The sequence below is a fragment of the Taurulus bubalis genome, assembly GCF_910589615.1.
Source record: "Taurulus bubalis genome assembly, chromosome: 3".
NCBI lineage: Eukaryota > Metazoa > Chordata > Actinopteri > Perciformes > Cottidae > Taurulus > Taurulus bubalis.
In genome coordinates this window covers 15,579,092-15,599,500 of record NC_136591.1, presented here as the reverse complement: position 1 = coordinate 15,599,500, position 20,409 = coordinate 15,579,092, and the positions used below count along the sequence as shown (strand labels likewise).

Genomic DNA, 20,409 nt, shown 5'->3' with positions numbered 1-20,409 from the left:
CTCAGCCGTCGCCATGTTGGAGCAGTGCTCACCGTCCCTCAACCCAAGATGTTCTCTGACCCCCATATGGAGCTCATTTGACTTTTGAAAAATAAATCAAGCCTCCTTTTCCATGAAATAAATGACTTGTACCATGTTTGATCACATGAGGTCGGCCTCTACAACAGTTTCAGAACAAGTTTCTAGAAGTAGATCTGAATAGAGCTGTTTCAGCAAACTGTTTGAAGATCGACATCATTTCAATGTTAGCAGTCATTGAAACCAACAACTTTGATTTAGGTTGAAAAGCCAAACCCAACAGCACCGCTGTGAGGCATAAAATGAACAGACAATTAAATGGTTAATTGCACATTTTGTATGACACATGATTTGATTGAAAGACGATAAACGATCATATTGAAATATCACAATCCATAATTGTAATTGTCCTTGTCTTCAGTCCAGAGCTGCAGTCAGAATGTGGTCCGCCATCAGCTCACTATTGCTTTACACTTTCAAACAACATGAGGACAAAGTTTAAACAACTTTCATGCTCATTTGTAATTATTTCTTAAAGAAAGGTATAAAAAAAAAAAAGGTTACATTATTCATCAGAGCTTTTTCTCAGAAAAAAGTTTTCCTGCTGTAGCTGAAAACCAGTTTGTACTGTGGCCTCACACTGTGGTGATCTGTGGTCATGTACATACAGCAGTGTGGGTACACCAGGACCTCAAGCATAGACCATCAAAGAAAAACTCAACATGGTACCATTTGTTTTATGCACCCTCAGAAAAGCCAACCCATGGTTTGAGTTATTTAGGGGATCAAATTGTTAGGAGAAATCTATAACAACATGATATGTTTATTAAACATAAACTATAAAAGCTACAAATAAATTATAAAAACAGATAATAACACTTACATTAAATGAATGATATCTGTCAAGACAAGCCGAGCGAGCCGTCATGTCTTTCACTCATAAGAGGAGAAGGTAGCTCCCAGGGTTAGATTAAATATTATACGGAGACTTTCTTCTGTAAAGCCCGTAATCATCTTGTCTTTGTCAAGGAGAAACATTTTGATAAAATATATATTTTATCTTGGTCTTTGGTACAGAATGAACAATATTGCTTGTTCCTGTCCAACAATTTTTTTCAAGGCTTGAGTTGTTAAAGAGGTGCATATTTACAAACCACACCGAGACAAGACACACCCATGTACACATCAACGTAAAAACTACATATACTGAGACGAATGAATATATATATATATATATATATATATATATATATATATATATATATATATATATATATAAAATTAGGTGACTGAGGATATTAGCAAAACCTTGAATTTAGATTCACTTTTCAGTAAACGTCAGTTGCGTGAATGATACAGCAACAACGATAGATTGTGAATTATGAGGAGCATTAGCATCTGGCAAGTTTTCTACTGAAAGGAGCATTTTGATTCATCACTATTTGGCTGTCTGATTAAGAAACACAAGTAAAACATGGAGAGATCAAGTCTCATCTGTCAAGAGAGTTCTGAATGATGACTCAGAACTCCGTATTAAGCTTGGTGAGTATAATCCTATTACTATTGACAGAATTGTCACAGGGAGGTACAAGAATGGCAGGGAACATAAAATAGGTCAAATGAAAACACATGCCCTGTCAGATTAAGTAACGCTCTACTTTAACATCTGTGATTGGACGCTGTGTTTTGTGTACCTAGCCGAGGGCAGGAGGTTGAGGACACTGTTGAGGACGTAGTGCAGGTCTGCGTGGCCTTGGTCCACCAGCAGCACGAGGGCATCGCAGCAGGCCGAACGCACCAGAGAGCAGTCGCTGCAGCACTGCTGCCACAGGGCCTCCAGGGCCGGGCCCTAGCACACAGCCACAACACACACTAGTCAAGGTCTGGATCCAGATTCAGCTTCAAAGGTATCAATGAAATAGGACTTTCAACCTGTTAAACAATGATAAAGAAGGTGCTGAATGTACGGTCGAAGCATACTTTAATTTAAGTGAAAATTTAGTGAAATTATCTCATGTTTCCGACACATCCCCACCACTCCAATCAAATAGTCACCTTTCTTTCAACGACTGCTTGCTCGTTCACAGTTTCTAATGAACCCTACTTAGTTAAATCACGCCCAAAACATCCCGTTAGAACAGTAAATTATTCACATTCAGCAGTAACAAAGCTATTTCAGTGACTCACCTGGGTGGAGGACTGTGTGATTTTCCCATTTACTCCTATCTCTTTGAGCACCGCAGCTACAAGATGTCTCACCGTCTGGAAGACAAACAGCAGGCCTTTTGAGAGGGATCGTTCTATTGGTTTTCTTCAAATCTCTCTTTTCAGCATCAAACAATCCCCTTCTGTTGGTCTGAAAGGTGAGCAGCCCGTTGCCCTTGTTCCCTCCCATTGGTCAGAACGGTTGGCCTAGCTCACTCATTGGCTGACATGCAGTTATTTGTGAGATGAGAGGATGGAAATGCAAAGAAATTAAATGAAGACGCCAGAAATATGGAATATATCATGTAGTTTGAAATCCCTGACTTTTTTTAATTCCGGAATAGCTTTTTAAAGATACTATTTCTTCATGAAAGGAGAACCTGTCGTTCACCAACGTCCACCTGCATGTGGCAGCTGCTACTTTCATTCGTTGCCGTCCAGCGTGACGAGTCAGTGGCTTACCTGGGCTTGTACGACGGGGCTGGGGAAGTCAAAGCGTATCTTCAAACTCTCTGTCATATCTGCGGGTCAAGCCTGAGAGCAGAAGGAAAGTCCATTAGAGTAAGTGAACTCAGCTTAGTGACAGTTAACGGTGTGAGAATGCCAAAGGAACTGAGGAATATCACATATCGGTGGTGCTGAAGTCGGCCTTTGAAACAGAACCGAAGGGCTGCGGCCCCCTGTTGCTTCAGAGCAAGAGCGCAGAGGACGATTCCAGGGCGAAGCACTGCTTGGAGGTATTCAGGGACCCGGCCCCTTTGAAAGCCGATCCGGAGCCATGTGTTATTAAATGATTGACCCGCAGCCACCACATCATTTTGCATTCAATTATTCACAAGTCATCAGTTTACCGCTCCGCTTTCAAACCCGCGAGTGGCCCATCTCGGGTTGTGTCATGGCGCCTGGCGATACGCCGTACAGGTGCTGACCGCCAGCTGTCGGAGGCCCCCAGACCACAGCTGCTCTCCAGCACCAAGCAGGTTCTCTTTTACAGGTCAATATTTCAGATATCAGCTCAGGGGTGGCTATGGCAATACATGTTTGTGGTTCTGCTGGGTTCAAAAACTAGTATTGGCTCTGAATGGTCCGATAGCAATTTGGTTAATCGAGGACTTCCTTCTGATTTCAGAAAGACGACTAGTTCTGAAAACTAGTGCCACTAGTTAACTTTTAACGCTTGAGAATGTTTGTCTTCTTTTGTTAACAAAAACATATTTATATTGTAAGTCACTTGTGCTAGATGTTGGATGATCAGTAATTTTGTGTCCTTTCACGCATCATAAGTAGTTTTAAAGGGTATATTTTAAATATCTGGGGATATGTAGCTCATTTCCCACCAACTCTTTTTCTCCGTTAATCAATATCTGTAAACCGATATACTGGTTTAACATTACTATAAACACAGGGAACACAAGCCTCATGTGCCTGACATCTACAACCCCCTCCCCAAACCCCCCCACTGTTATCTCACTGATAAGCCAGCCTGCTTTGCTGTACTGTCCACCACCCTGCTCCTACTCGCTCTCCACTGGTTCCCACTGACACATAAGCAGGTGAGTACTGCTGTACAACTATGCTGACGATTAAGGCAATATTTATCAACGTTTGTGGACAACGATGCTGCTGATAATGGAATAGCTGCATGTGTTCCTATCAGACTTCAGCTAAACACTCTTTAAAATGAGTGTGAGGAGTTTGACAGGGGTGTGTGTGAGAGGTTTACTTTTCAGTGAAACTAATTATAACGACTCGGTCATCACTTAGCATGGTTTGAGTGACAGCTATAATTTAGGCTTCTTCCCTAATTTAAAGACAAGTTGATGTTCAGCTAAACAGAGAAAAAAAAAACAGTTCGTACACCAAACTGTTCCAGTGGTTTCTACGGCATATGTACCTTAGAGAAAAACAATATGGGCTGGCCTGTATTGCTAGGTCTGCATTAGCGATAGAAGGGAGGACAATGCGGGGACAGTGTTGAGCCAACAGTGCTTTAGAAAGACCCCACTGAGGCTTTACTGTGTGACGCTAGCTGCCGCAGGCCGCACATGCCGGACAGGCACGTGGGACTTTTGATGGGCTTTTCAGGTGGCACAACACACACCCTCTCACGGTCATGTTGGAAGGTCTCATATGATATCAAACAATAGAAACACAGTGGATTGTGTTCTTTAACATATGACATCAGGTGTGAATAAAAGTGATTGGCTGAGAGCTAGTTTTGATGAGATAATCATCACTTTATTAGAGGCATCTTAAAACGTTAATCGTTTTATTTTGGCCATGAAACAATAAGTCAGTTATTGTTTCATTCTCATCAATCAAAAGACATTTGATCAACAATAGTCATAGTAATTTATGATGCAGTTTTAGTCATTTATTAAGCTAAAAGGCTCCCACCCTCTGGTTGGACCTGCTCATAATGGAATGCTAAAATATGCTGTTTTTCCATTTTTAAGTAAATTAATTGAGACACTGATTCTTGTTTCTATGGCGCACCAAATAGTCTTTAACAGTTTTATGCAACCAGCAGTCATTTTACCAGAGATTTAAATGTCATCCGAGGATATAAAGTACTAACCCAACAGAAAGCCAGGTTATTCAGACTGTGGTCTGTCTACTGTGGGACAGGTAGCTGTTATATTAAAGATCAACATCACACCGTCCAGCAGGTGTTAGCATCACGTCTGTGACCCTGCTGTCACCCACAGTGGTGCGTTATAGCAGCCAGTTAGTTTGTGTTAGTTTTTTGTTTTGCCGTTCGGTGGATCATATTTGTGCCGAATTAAAGGACGCTTTCTGCTTTGTCAGAAAATGCTTTCAGACGTGTTTTGTGCGTTACAATATTTTTCTGGTACGTTTGTGAAAGTAAAGATGAGAGAATTTTCAATGGGCTCTTTACTGTGTCGCGCTCTCTCGAGCTCAGTTGTGGTCCTGATGCGGGCTACGTGTCGTACATAATCACCTTCAGAACAAACCTTTGTGAGACAAAAAGCTACTATGTAGTTATAACAAAACTTAATACAACATACCGGCTAGGAAATGAAGTTATAGCTAGCTGAACCGGCTAATATGAGCTACAATTGGGTCATAAACACAACAGCTGGAGGGATTTAGCTGGCCGAGTCTTCGTAACAATGACGACTGCCTTCCCTCCTGCAGCGGAATGAGGAGCAAAGCAGTCTCTCGGTTCAAAGTAAATTAAAGTTGTGCATGTTGCTGCCATAACTTTACCTCATTCATCCAGCATCCTGCGAACCCGCGAAAAACTACGGCGTGTATCGAGGACCAAAATTGACGGAGCCCGAAAAGTCCCACGCGCACAGCAAATAACCTTTCGCTGCAAATAATGTTGTAATAACCCCAAGTAACAATCAAGACTTCACTGTATTCTTAATGTTTATATAATGATGTATATACAAGAGTTTGTAAGCTGTGTTAACAGCTGTGATAATAATGCCATCATATATGGACTGTAATGACGCTCATACAGAGTGAGACATGGAGGCTGCCCATATTCAAATGTAATTATTATTGCATCCATGATTTCTTTATTTCTTTAATAAATGTGACTAATTATGTTAGTCCTAACGATCGCATTTTCAAGGGTGGCCTGAGTATAGTATAAGTGTAAACATTAGAATACAATAAAGCGTGATAATTCAATTTCCAATGTGTCCCATAAAAGATTGTGTCCCATATATTCATCAAAATAGCTTGAAAAGTTACGTCTCAGTTTTTTCTGTTGAAAGTCAGATGTATTGTTGTCACAATACATTTTTAATCACACCAGTCGTACATTAACGGTTGCGTTTGACTGCTTTCAAAGGGTTTGAACATCTCGTATAAACAACTATTTTGTCATTTTTCCCTTGGGACGTGAAGGCAACATAAATACAGGATAGTTGCCCCCCTGCCAATTGGAGGCCCGTGTGGCTGCTGTTCTCTTATTGGCTGTTTCCGTCTCCGGCTCTGTCTGCAGACCAGCCCTAATGGGTACACCAAGCTGCGCGTGCGCTTTAACCCGCAGGATCGTTAGGTTTGCAGAATTGTGGCAAAGAGGCAACGGAAACGAGAGAAATTTGTGTTCAAAATAAAAGGATGCAAAATATTGCACAAGAAGCAAAGACTATTAAGTCATTGGAGAACTGTAAGGTAGCCTAATAGACCTGTCCTTTATTGTAATTCCTAAATTTTTTGGCAATTAAACATATAAATCCAAAGAATCCATTCATCTTGACGACCTGGACGAGCAACCAGGGGCCCAGCATATCATATGCATGTGAAAACAAAAGGAACTTTTTTTGAAAAAGTCATGTTACTAGCTGCTGCATACACATGGCAAACCAGCAACACGTCTCATATGTTTTGATTGGGAGACGATGCTAACAGATGTTGTAAAGTGGCTGATTATCTGACTTACATGAGCACAACATAAAAAGCGGTTATTGTATTACAGTCATTCTGCCTACAGATACATGGTCCTTATTTTCCTCTATGTGTCATGAATATCATTTAACGTAAATTAACTGTAATAGCAAGGCCAGAAAACACATTTTGTCCCACAGGTTGGGGGCCTTTTGACACACTTAGGAGGTCTTTATTCAACACGGCTGGTAATTCAATATTAAGAATCACAAACATGCATTCTGGCTACTCATGACCACAGTATTTCTAAAAACTCTGTCCATGGTCTTGAGCAAATAAGACTTCTCAATGGGCCTCTCCAAATTCTCAGAATGGCCGCACTGCGATGGGTTTTTTATTTTGAAAGTGCGCAGCGGAACCTCTCCAGCGTATTACGTGGCATTGACAGCCGGCGAGGCTTTGAAAGTCTTGAGTGTGACTTCAGTCCAGGAGAGACCATGTCCGCCGTCATAGGCAAACTGAATGCACCTCTACTCTCACTTAAAGCGAATTCTCCATGAAATAACAGTGACGCGGGGCCTCAAGGATGGCCAACTCGGTGAGTAGCCAGTTGGAGGATTTGCTTCCCAGTCCGGTCTCATGGAGTATATCTTTTGTGGACATTTTGCTGTTTTGCCACACCAGAGGAGTTGGTGCTTTTTACTCCGTAACGAGGATTTTCAAGCCGTAGAGCTAGCTTGAGCCGATTCGTGCCGCTATGTCTTGACTGAACAGTGCAACGCAAGCCTCCCCCTGAATCCTGGCGCATTTAATATTCTTCTCCTTCCCATCAAAAACGCGTTCGCTTCTACGTAAATTAAGGCAATTTCCAATTAAGGTTACAGTCCATTCTTCAATTCGGCTTAATGTTACACGCGGTGCATAATGTGGCACGTAAACGGGGGAATATAATAGGCCAACTTTCAAGTCTTTTTTCAAAGTTGTTTTCATTACAATCATTTAACAGCCATACCCCATGGTAGAAAACAGTGGGAGCAAATTTCAGGAAATAAAGTTTTTGGGAAATGTGAAGTGCTCCCTGGGTGGTAGCGCTCTACCAGTCATGATGTACCTGTATGCTGCAGCCAAAGTCACATTCACGCAGTAAACGTGGCGAAAAGAGACGCTTCATTAAATGAGCTGTTTTTTTTCTATGGAGTTCTACATGGATTTATAACGAGCCGCTTCAAGAAGGAGAGTGAAAGGGTTTATTTTAAAGTCGGCGTATGGAAGTCTAATGTATATATTATTTATTATTCATTCTGTCAAACAGCTAGATTTATTTATTTATGTTTATTTTATTATTTGTTTTCTACTTTTCTTAATCTTGAGTAGTAACCCTCCATCATTGTGTTTGGCAGGGTGCTGTTCAGGTGAAACTAGAGCTTGGTCATCGTGCCCAGTTGAGAAAGAAACCCACTGTGGAAGGCTTCACCCACGACTGGATGGTGTTTGTCCGGGGACCGGAGCAAAGCAACATCCAGCACTTCGTGGAGAAAGTGGTTTTTCACCTGCACGAGAGCTTCCCCAAACCAAAAAGAGGTAAGAGACGTCGTTCCGTTTCTGTACAATGTGTGATGGCGCTTTAGTGTGTCCTCTAAACGCCACTTTGTACAGATGTGCTCGATGCTTTTGGGTGTGAGAGCACCTTGATTTGTGTTTCTGTGAAGAGGAAGCAGAGACCCGGGAGGTTTGTGTTGGTGTTGGTTGGTTCCAGGCTCTCTGCTGCTAACCAGCCAGTGAGCCTGGAGCACAAAGCAAACAAAAACAGGGAGTCTTTAAAGCCAAGGTTAGACCGCTGATTGCTGTTCATCATGAACTTGTGAAATCTCCTCACCACTAAAGGACGTACACACACACACACACACACACACACACACACACACACACACACACACACACACACACACACACACACACACACACACTCTCTGTTTATGCAACGTCCCAGAGCCCAATGGGACATTTTTATTTGAACTCCCTGAAACCCAGCTCTCCCATTTCCAATCGTGCGTGACAAAGCATCAAGTCTTCAATCTGAGATGCTGAAACCAGCAAAGTTTGTCATTTTTGCTCGGAGGGGGGGGGGGGGGGGGAATATTAAAACATTTGCTCCATTACCAAAATGGTTGCAGATTCCTTTTTAATTTGATAGATTTCAACTAATCTATCAAATTAAAAAGGAATCACTGCAGCTCTGGATGGGGCTGATCTGAGAGCGTGTGCGATGAATCCAAAATTAATTGCACCACCACTGTGAAGTTAAAGTTCTCCATGCAACAGTTTACTCTGTGTAACCTCCTGCTGTTTTCTGATTGGTTGCTTTGCACAGATGGGTTGTAGCTGTTGTCACATGGGGTGAATTCAGTACCACATTTCTGACTCGGCTAGGGTCTTTGATGCGTCTCTAAGTCCTTCCGCCATTCTGCTGTTTTGGGTTGAGGCCCAAGGTTTTTCGCCAGGCTTCTCTCGTGGCTGTGAGCTTTCCTGTCGGACGGCCCACACGGTGTGCGGGGAGGGCCTTTAGTCTTTGTGGTCAACCATGCATCGTGCCGTGTGAGCTGAAGGAGTCCTAATGGAGCATCTGGCCCGGAAGGGATCAATTAAAATCTCCTCTGCTTCAGGATTTTTTTTTTCACCCCACTTCAGCCTTTTGTGAGTTCAGGGGTTTGTTGGGTGAGACTGACGCTTGGCATTGGGCCAACGTTGAGTCCTCCTGTTGCTCCTCATGTAATTACATAGTTATAGAGTCAGGTTGCACGGAGACATTTGATTTATAGTCCACCCTTGCCAATAATAATAACTCTCTCTGGCGTTTTTCTTTTAATTAGGAGCAATATGTCTGTCTGTCTATTTGTGCCTTTTAGAAAAAAAGGTCAGTAATGCACGCTGGACACATCTGCAGTAAGATGAGAGTCTTTACACAGATGTATCTAGAGCTGCAGCTTATTTTCATTATCAATTTAAGCTGCCACTCTCTAACTCTTTGTTTCAAGAAAATGGTGTTTAATTAACTTATCAATGAATCGTTTTTGCATCCAGTCAGCGTCCGGCTGAAAAAGAGCCATTAGCCTGGCTTCAGTGGGGAATGTTGTTGTGTCATGGTTCTTATGCTGACTCGTTTGCTTTTTCCACAATAGCAACATAAAATGAGGGAAACATAACACTTCAATGTTTGCATGGAAGTGTCCCTGAAATACATGTTGTGTATTGGTGAAATCCCACTGAAAGTATCTTTAGTCTAGTTTGTCTTGCTGCTGCTCATCAGATCCTCTTTTTAACGGACCTCTGACTCGATGCGTTTTCCTTGACAACTTGAATAGTTTGTTTGTTCCATAGAGAGCTGAACATATTAGTCCTTAAATCTGTTCAAGTTTCCAAAAATGAAGCACACAACTCTTTTGATGAGCAATCTTTTGTCATATTAAAAGAAAAAAGCCAAAGTGTCTCTTCCAGAGTATCCATTTGGATCGCTGCTTGCTTTTGCATTAGTTTGTTCTCGAAGAAGATATTTTCAGATGTCCCCGTGGACTCTGAGAAGCTGTGATGGACATTTTTCCCACTAGTTTCTGATATTTTATAGACGAAACCATCAGTCAAAAAAGCAATAATACAAATCGGCAGATTAATTAGTCATGAAATACTTTTGTTATACAGTCTGTATAACTGTTATCCTTTGCTCCTTTACAACAAAAACAGCCCTTTTTGAGTCTTTAAGATGTAAACTAAGATTCAGAAAATCAGAGTTCTTTGTTTCCCATCAGGGAAAATGTAAATTTACAAAAAAAAAGGGAGAAGAAAGCGTGTTCGCACACATTAAACCTATTTCTTTATGAAATACATCGATAATCCAAATTGTATTACTCTGTATGGTAAAATATGCCTGGACTCTTGATGAGGATTATGTTAACCGTGAAAAGAAGAATGTAATTTGTTCACTTTGCCTTCCAAGGCCCAGAAGCAGCGCAGCTTCTTGGCTAGATGCAGGAATGACTCTAAAGACCTCGTCTACTTGGGACAAGAAAGCCGTCTGAATCAGCACGTTGAACAAAGGTTCAGCTGCTCGGACGTTTTTGAGATTCCGGAACCTTTTTCGGGGCTCAATGTGAGCTGCTGTGAACACCGGCAGCCTCGATGTGTAGTACACCGATAGTATAACCCTGTGATGTATCACCAAAATGATGGGCCTCTGCGCTGTGGAAAGGTTTTGGAAGAGGACTTGTTTTGAGACTCGGTGCTCGCAGGCGGTTGGAATCGTTCCCCTGTATTCATTTACCACAGAGCCTCCAATAAGTAAAATTCCTTTCTGCTGATATGGACCCTTCAAAGCTTAAAGTTTCTCCTGAAAGGCCTTTGATGACATGTGACCAGATGAGGTTTGGCTTCATCCCTCTCCCTCTCCTCTCTTGATCAATGTGATATGTGGCTGGGAGACTTGAGGCCCGGAGCGCAGCAGCAGAGCTCCTCACCCTCAATAAGTCTCTGCAATGAGATCCCTCCAGGCCCTGTGAAGTCTTCGGGACCCAGAGTGTTTCTACTTTCTACACGGCGACGGATCGTGAGCCAAAGTGCTTCCTGATCGGTGGAAGCCGAGGGAATGATGGTTTCATTTGTTCCAGCTGTTCAGGAGAACAATTAAACTAGTTACCCACAGGCACACTCTCTGACCAGATTGAGAATACAGGATCTCAAAGGTGAAGTCTACCTTCTTTTTTTTTTTTAAACATACCTTGTTTGATGAAACACTTTATAGTCCAGGAGTTCTTTTGTGGAGAAATGTGGTGGGTTAAAGCAAATTAGATGGAGGACGGTTCACTGGCAGAGATTTAGAGCCACCTGTCCAGGGGAAAGTTTAGGTTGGGAGCCATTTTGGATTGGCCCCATGGATTCATTTTAGCTTTTTCTTTACCTGCACGTCTCTCATGGTGACCCTCTAGAATGAAGAGGCGTTTAAACACGTCGTAAGCACAGAGTACATCTGTCTAAAGGGATTGAGTGTTTTCAGACCTAGAGACATCTACAGATAACATTTTACTGCTTTTTCTGTTTTATTTGGTAGCTATCGTTTGTGTAGCCTTGGAAACCTGATAATTAGTGCACAGCGTGGCCAAATATGAATCCTCACAAACGTTGATCCGACTCATTTCAATACGAGCCCTGTGTGCTGAGTTGCGTAACGGCAGCGGTTGAGCGGTGAAAGTCTGGTGAACTTCAGGGTTCTGCGACCATAGAACGCTTGTTATGTGGACCAGAGATCGCCTCTAATCGTACATCAACCTCACCTCTACACATGTGGAAATAAAGTGAAATGTGTCACGGCCACTTGGCTCACTCGTGGGTCGGATGGAGGAGGCGTCTATTGTTTAGTTTAGTGTCAGCCACGCTTGATTTGCTCTTGTAACGATGCTGACAGGCTCACATGGCCCGCTGATAGGATTTCACAAAGCCCGTCGCTCCAAAGACTGTTCTTCTTATCGCCTGAGCTGCAGCCGCCAAAACACAGAGCGATGAGAGCGCAACTTCCTCCCACTCTCTGTGATTTGTTGCAGCTGCCAGACAACACATTAAGATTAATGACGAATCAGTCCGTAAAGCTGCCACCGCGCTTCATTATGGCCACGCGGTTTAACGGGGCGCCGTTGCGCGGCGTTACCACGACGACGGCCCGATGGCAATGCCGTCTGAACAAATGGAGGTAAAGAAGCTCTTTGGAACCAGTGAAGGGGGCTGCTACTTTGGAAATAGGAGGCAGCGGCTCACGCTGCTTAAGCACCTCATTTGGAGCCTCGGCTGCCATTTAATCTACTCCGGAGACGGCGTCGTTTCAAAGGTGTTTGTGATATTTCAGGGGACTGTCGCTTTTATGGACAGACGTAAGACAGTGTAATGGGAAAGAAATGGGCCAACGTGGTGAAAAGAGCTACAGATCTGCGCTCGGTGCAGTGCAGGAAAGATTCACGAGAGCTGGGGTTCTTTTTGTGTCTTGGTGGAGACCGAGGTGCTCTTTGTTCCAGAGAAGGAGAGAGAGGCTTCTAGTGTGCTGCTGTTTGAGCTGCCCTGGACCTGCAAACCTCTAGTATTCAAACTAGGGGTGCGAGGATGCACAAAAGCCACAGTTCTGTGTGTTTTTGGTTCAGCAGGAAAAACAAAAGGCAAAGGATTTGTCATTTTCCATGGGTCAGTGGATGATTCGTCCTCCGCTGTAGACTGTGGTTGTGTGCAGGGTCTTCACCTCTGAGTTCAGAGGTCACGGTGCGGTGCACAATACACAGTATGTATGTCGAGATTTGAAGTGTGAGCAACATGTGCTGAAGTTAGCGTGTGAGTCAGTCCCACGATGGAGAGCTCAAAGGAAACTCCAGAACTGTACTGAGCCCCCACCCAGCCGTGACTGTGTAACGGTGCACCCAAAGTGGCATGGCCTCATGCATGCAAGGCACTGTGTAATTCCTGGACGACAAATGGCTTCTGCTCATTTGTACTGGGCAGTGGATAATTCCCGGACATTGGCAGCGCGCCCATGTAACTTAAGACCATAACATCTCCCGTACGATAAGGGGTTTTCGACCCCGTTATATGAGCTGTTCCTCCAGAAGCAAACCCAACATGGTTATGATCACAACTATCCCACTGCCAAAGCTGCGGTCCTCTCCCTTTTGAATGTGTTCCACGAGTGCCAAGTCACAGACCTAGTTAGAGTGCATGAGGTTAACGCTACAGTAAATATTTGGTTCACAGGGCGTACAAAACCCAAGAAGCTGCAAACCAGACTGAACCTCCTATACAAAACTGTTACAGAGACTGATTTTAATATATATATATATATATATATATATATATATAAAAATCATTTGATGTATAGCTTATTTTATGAGAGGACTTGCACACAGGGATGCTGCTCTTCTTCAGGTGGACGCGTTGACCTCGTTAAGTTCTCATTTCTGCCCCTGTGACTTGAAACTTGAAGTTTCCTCAACCTTTTTTCCTACGAGGCTATCTGAAGCTTCACGTTTACGCCTCCTGTCTCTGTTTTTTCCAAAAGGCCTTCTCAGAGACACAGAAAATCACTTCCTTACACTCACACTTACTCAGTATCTCCTTTCCTTAGAGAAAGAGCGTTCTGTTCTGTGAGCCAGATTGGCGACAGTATAAGCCCCTGACATTGCGCGCGCACACACACACACACACACACACACACACACACACACACACACACACACACACACACACACACACACACACAGATTGATGCCTTAATGATTGGGCCAACATGTTAGCCTCTGGCCATCTCCCTGGCTCCGTGGAACGCTCCCATGAAGCCTTTTAACTCCCCTCATGCTCTGCTCAGGCTTAATTTGTGGCTTGTGTGCACATACCACATAAGTCAAGTCACTGCAGTGACCTACACATCAGATTCACATCCTCAGGCTGACTGTCTCACAAGCGGCAATGCATTCTTGTGCTCTTTGCTGTGGCTTTGCTAATGTGAACTGGGATGATACCCGTATTGATATGCTTCCCGCTGCATGTGTGCACATGCGGTTACTTTTGTCTTGCCTGAATATAGTAACGATAGTGAGGTCATAACTTTTTACTGAAAAGGGTTGCCACATCCTTTCTGTTTTTTTCAGTTCTAAATGTATTCATTTGCACACACAAAAAATCAATGCATCCCATGCATTGTAGAAACGTGTAGCAGTGTTTACTTCGTTATTGTCATCTATTGTGTTGTTGATTTTCTTCATTTAAAAACACAGCTCAAATGATAAGGAAATAAGAAATTTGAATTGAGTAGTTTTAATGCTGTATTATAATTCGTTTAGAGCTAGCTCATAATTCATCTCTAATATTTATTTTATATTTATGTGAAAAAACATCCTTCAACCAACGTTCATTCAAGATTCTTAACGCAAAAATGGGCCTTCGCCCGAAACTCACTTTCACTGAACAAAGCTTGAACGCATCATCATGTCATTGAATCGTACCTCTGGACTAGCCGTTAGCTCTCCTCCCACCATTAGCTCTCATGCTACCGTTCGCTTTCCTCAGTCAATTTCAAAACAGATGTAACATTATCAGGGATCAGCGAATAGAAAGCATGAATACTGATCGCACGTTTTAGCATATTGGAAATTATGCTCCCACGCCATAGTTAATGTGTTTGTGCGCATCAGTGACACCTCAGCATTGACAACATAATGTGACGTAGATTTTAACTCTCAAAACAAAACAATCATTCAGCAGTCGGCACTGACGGCACCTTTACCGGTTCATATGACTGTAAAAGCTTATTAGCTGTCGCTAGTTGAGGCTAATTCTGTGAGTGACTTGATGTCGGTCTGTGTGCCCTCTGAGTGCTTTCTGTACTCCCACAAATACAACCAAGTGAGACGTCCTTTCTCCAGCAAATATAGTCTCAACCATTTCATTCATATAATGGCGTTGGATTTAGTAGCGTGAGCTTTTATTGACACAGCTTGTCAGATACATATTTATTCAACATCCAGGTAAATGTGTAATAATGTAAGTACAGTATAAGATCAGACTAAATCAGCTGATACATAATGTTAAAGGACTGATTGTGGCCAAAAAACGTGATCGGGACTCTTTTTATTTTCTTATTTGAAAAGTGAAACTTGGATAAGAGTTGGCATTTTTTTCCCTGGCTGTCTCTGCTTTCTGCTCATTGCTTCCAGTTTCCAGTCAATAAACGGCAGCAGTCAGCGCGTTTACATGCATTTCAGTAACGGCTCTCTGCAGTAATGCGATTTCTAAAACCACATGTTTTCTGTGTGCGGTGGGGGAGTAGAGTAACCAGATTTTCTCCTTCTTCGCCTTGTAGACGACGACTGCTAAACTAAACAATTATTTACACTGCTGATTAATAGGCAGATTATTTATATTTAGTTATTTCTATTAATAGTTTAGAGTATTCTGGTTTCTGTTCATCAAGTGATCAATTGGCAGGAAAAACTAAATTTAACGACAAAGTTTACACAAAGTATGATTTGTGTTTCTGATTTAAATTTGTTTTTATGATGCATGCTTAACAAATTTTTATAGCAACACAAATGAATTTACGATTGCTCACAGGTGAAAGGACCATGTGAGGGAAGAGCCGAGAGCATTTCACGTGCGGATACAGGATCTGCTCATCTAGGGGGTCCAGGATTTAGGAGGTCCAGTTCTACTAACACAGAACGCACATCAGATGTGTGAGCCTGCTCTGAGATCATTTCTGAGTGGCAGCAGTCTCTTGGACGGTGTGCATTTGGGACGAAACATCACCAGGTTCTATGTGGACGAAAATAACTAACATTTCGGGTAAAGGCTCCTAAAACCCCCCTCCTCGCCCTCCTTCCCCCCTCACACTGTCTGGCAGAAATCAAAGAGCTGCAGGAATTTGCCAGTAATTGTTTTACGATTCCTCAGCAATCATACCTGCTTGAACACAAAGAAAGCTGCAGGCCGGCTGCTGCTGCTGGCATGAAAGGACGGGGAAGTGGAGGAGGTGCAGATGGACCACCAAATAACAGGAACTGGGCTGTAAATGCCGGCTCTACCTTGGTTCAGTCAATGAAAGGAGGTCGGAGGAAGTGGTTTATTGAAGCATGGTTTATAAGGGCTGTCTGTCGGCGGCTCTTTCACCCTTTTCTCACTCGCCCCTGCCATAAAACATTTGTTTTTTATTTACAGCACTTCCACACACACACACACACCAGTCCTGGAGGATTTGGGTCAGGAATCACTAAATGAGCTACGGTTGTTTTCATCAGTGAGATAAATGAAGAGGAAATCATTTACCACAACAGACTTTAGCTGTTACTGTACCAGTTTGTGACAGCGGCTAGATCAAATCTATGAATCCATCGACAGAGAACTCATTAAGTGAGTAGTTGTTGAATTAATTTGTCTCTGGTTGCAGCCAGATCAGCGCCAGTGCATAGCAGAGAACACTGAGGATTAATTTCAGCTGGTCAGTACATAACTTTGTCAATAAAGCCATACCAATAGTCAATAAATCGGCCACATGGATCAACTTGTCAACCTGTGGTCGTGCTTTATAAAGCAATAGCTTCACAGTTACGTCTTGTACGATTGGTGGCTTTCTGATAGAGCCCTCGAGAGGATCAAATGTCAGAACATGCGCCCGTAACGGTTCTCAGGGGAGGTACGGGAGTCCGCTAGCCGGACCTAGTCCCACCCCTCACTTCAATTTTTCAATCTGTTTTTGGTCCCTTCAGGTGGGTGCTGCTTCACACCTATTTGGTTTGAGTCTAGGATGTGCTTATGGTGTTTGTATCATTTATTTTGTTTTTGACCAACATGCTTCTGTCTGTGCTGGTGGGTTGGGAAGAGGATTCTGCCGATAACCTGTTTTAGCCAAGAGGAGACGCTCAACGTGATGAGAAGTGAGGCGTGCACGCCATATTCAACCCCTGTTTACCCTTTTACAGACCTGCCACCTGTTGAGCCACTTATCTAGTGAGTCGGCTTACGACACAAACTTGAATTTTTCTTGCGTTCTGCTCTTTAATCTCAGCAGATTAATCTTCAACCTGGTCGTGTTCTAGGATCTTGTTGTTAGCCGATTAGTGAGAGGTCGTTTTGGGTCAGCTGAGTTCCTGAAGAAAACTAGAGTGCAACGTTGTTTTTAAGGGAATGTGCTCATTCAAGCGGAGACGCCCCCCCACTGAGCTGCTTATAGCCACCAACCATTGTTAGAGCAGCTCATATCATGGCCACTCTGTTTTGAGACTAATATACTGTCATATGATTGTGGTTTGTTCCAGCAAATGTAGTATGGTTTTGTATTCCAAGACGATTCCATCAGATTCATGCTGGAAATTATCGTTTCTTCATCTCTTTGCAATGTCCCTTGGGGTACAACACAGACTACTGCTATTTAGTACTATGGCATCACTATGTATTTTCTCTAATACAGGGGCCGAATATTTCAGAGATGGGTCCGATTCAATACCAGTATTGACAAAAGCTTGAGCTATGCTAGCGTGTTTAGCTCTGGATTCAAGCACACTTGGAGCTCTTGCTGTTGGATGAGAAGGGTCAAAATATACATTTCATAGTACTTATAAACCGCTAATGTCAACCTTTTGTCTGCATTTGACATCGTCCATTCTGACCACATCTACCGGAACAAAACAGGAAGAAGGGGGTCAAATTAGCCTCCCAAGTTTGTATTTTCACAATAACGGCCGTGCGGCTTTTCAACCGGACGAACGCGGCCGGTCGGCGGTTTGTTTCGTCACAGTGACGGCCTTTGGGCTCGTTAAGCAGCATTTATTCTTTCTCTATGCTGCACATGTGGACAAACATGTGGCGTTTGTTGGACAAGTGATGCGGAGATGAATGTCTCCATCAGGGAGACAGAGGGATTAACAGTAAATCAGCGAGTGAACCACAAGCCTCACTAAAGACTTTCTTATGTCCAGTCTTGTCTTTTGTTTTATCGTCCGACCTGTGGTCTGGCCTGGCCTCATTACAAGGCAGTCTGTGTAGAAAGGGCAAATACATAGTGACTGGCATTGTTCTGTGATTGGCATCTTGGTTTAAACCAAGGGCGCGTTCATAAACGACACGGCCCTGTCCCGCTTTGAAAGCTTCTGACCACAGGCAAGTTTTCGGTTACAGGTCAGCGATCGCATTGTGCATCTCGGCCTCTCAGACGCTCCTTCAGATAATGGTAACCTTTTCAAACTGAACTACTGAACCCCATCCCAGATGCTGTCCTGACTTCACCTTCATGTTACTCTAGCAAGGCTTCTGTCTCGTTTTAACCACAGCTTGACCCGTCACTTGAAATCTGTGGAGAGTTTGCACAGTATTCAGACAGCGAGTTGAAGTGTTACTGCTGAATTCATATTTATTTTTCCATTCCTAATAAAAGGCAGGTCAGGGAGGTGCTAAACATGCAGGGTTTCCCCCAGGAAACAGTCCACCAACAGCATTAAGTAGCATCTTGTCTCAAGATCAATTTATATTCATAACCAAACTGATTAAATATATTGCTTTTGCTGTATGAAATCAAAGTGAATGTTTTATTGTATAAAAGTGTTATATTTAGGGCTGCAACAAGTTTAGTTTATCAAACCTCTTAAAACAATTGTAAAATCAGCTAATCCTGACCGAGAAGACTCACCAGGAAAACTGCGACATGATACATGTATTTCTCAGCCAGTCTTTTTTCCTTCTATAAATTATATTTATATTTTTTTCAGTATAATAATTTGCCTCCCTGGATGTAGGTACAAGTCACCGCATAACTCACATGGTAAGCGCCTCCCTTTCTGTTATTTTTGCTATTTTATGTGCAAGGGCACCGTCGCCGCATCCTGGGATTGGCACTGTCACGACCCGGCTCAGGCGCCGCGACAAAATGCACAAGAGATACAGCGTTCCAAAACAAAGCGGCTTTATTAGCTAAACAAGGTGGTTGGCGAAACCCAAACTGCCCGAAACATAGACAGAACATTAGACCGCTGTGGCCTGGCTGGCCTCTCCTGGACCGTGCCCAGCAAGCGAGAGCCACCGAGAGCCACGCCCCATCTCACAGGCCGAGAGATCCGAGGCGGAGATTTCATCCCCGCAGAGCACCGGGCCCAGGTGCCTCCCGTTAGGTTGATCTCCCCACTCCAGCAGGTGCTTCTTATTAGGGTGATCCCACCCCACCTGTTACCTGGAGGAGACAGACAAGGAGACAGACAGGCAGACTAGGGGACCGTCACACCCTCCCGCATAAGAGATGGGTTCTGACAGGAATCCCAGCATCAAACATATCGCACAGGAAACCAAAGCAGGACATCTTTTACAAAAATCAAAGAAATCCATATATATTGCCAAACGTCACATGGACGAACAGCTGGTCTCAGTGCCCTCCCCAGCATGCCAATCCATCCCCACACTGCCACCCAGCAACTCACACACGAGGAGAAGCATCTAAGAGTGAGAGCTGAGGAAGGAAGGAAAGCCAGAGAGAACACCGTCACATGAAAACACAAGACCGCACAGCAAGGTTTCTCGGGAGGGCCAGTTCCTGTATAGAGATGCAGGACCGAGTCGTGAACACAGAACCGTAACTTACCATAGGCACCGATCCAAAGTAGCATCCAAAAGGTTCCTCTCAAACAAAAGGCTCTCTAGCCAACCAAGTCGTCCACAGATGCACAGCATACAGAGGCAACCCAACTACAACACGGCTCCCACCACACCAAGGCATGAGCTGTAGCGCTTATGGTCACAGCGCCACTTCACCCCATCCCACCTATACTCATCTGCAAGGTACCTGGGTCCCACTACCCAGACACCTAACAGGCTGTGCAATGCTCCCAGTTTCAACAGAATCATTTAGACTATGAACCCAAGAACCAAAATACAAACCAACTTGCGTATGATATGAACCATACTGCCCATTTAGCAGCAGTAGACTTCAGGATTCCAAGCTTAACACATGCAAGGTATCTGGGCCCAAATACCCAGACACCCAACAACCCGTGCCTTAAATTTGTCATTTTTTTGTAACAGTTCAAGGAAACACGTCCCATACATTCTACATTACGTTTCCAAGGAAGCATCTCTTCACGTGGCTCTTAAGGTTACCGCCAGTCCTTCATAGTGAGAAGCTGCTGCCATACCACAGACAGAGTAACATGTATCACCCATGTCAAAGTTAAACACTTCTGCCATCTTCAGCAGTTGCTTTCTCGCAAAGATCCAAATTTTCCTCTGAGGAAGCCAAGAAGTGCTTAACACTCTCCATATATA

At 43.4% G+C, this 20,409-nt stretch overlaps 2 protein-coding genes across 2 annotated transcripts in view; one reads left to right on the top strand and one right to left on the bottom strand.

Moving 5' to 3' along the window:
* focad (focadhesin) overlaps positions 1-2,742 on the bottom strand; it is a gene marked incomplete at its 5' end in the record, with an annotated part of 36,390 nt that extends 33,648 nt beyond the window's left edge. The window contains 3 exons of the mRNA XM_079214601.1: positions 1,713-1,867; positions 2,206-2,280; positions 2,686-2,742. Of these exons, the coding sequence (XP_079070727.1) occupies positions 1,713-1,867; positions 2,206-2,280; positions 2,686-2,742 (287 nt within the window). The remainder of the gene's footprint in view (positions 1-1,712; positions 1,868-2,205; positions 2,281-2,685) is intronic.
* A 4,337-nt stretch (positions 2,743-7,079) lies between these two features.
* mllt3 (MLLT3 super elongation complex subunit) overlaps positions 7,080-20,409 on the top strand; it is a gene marked incomplete at its 3' end in the record, with an annotated part of 42,404 nt that continues 29,074 nt past the window's right edge. Inside the window, exons 1-2 of the mRNA XM_079215473.1 lie at positions 7,080-7,186; positions 7,989-8,169. Coding sequence (XP_079071599.1) covers positions 7,175-7,186; positions 7,989-8,169 — 193 coding nt within the window. The 5' untranslated portion in view covers positions 7,080-7,174. The remainder of the gene's footprint in view (positions 7,187-7,988; positions 8,170-20,409) is intronic.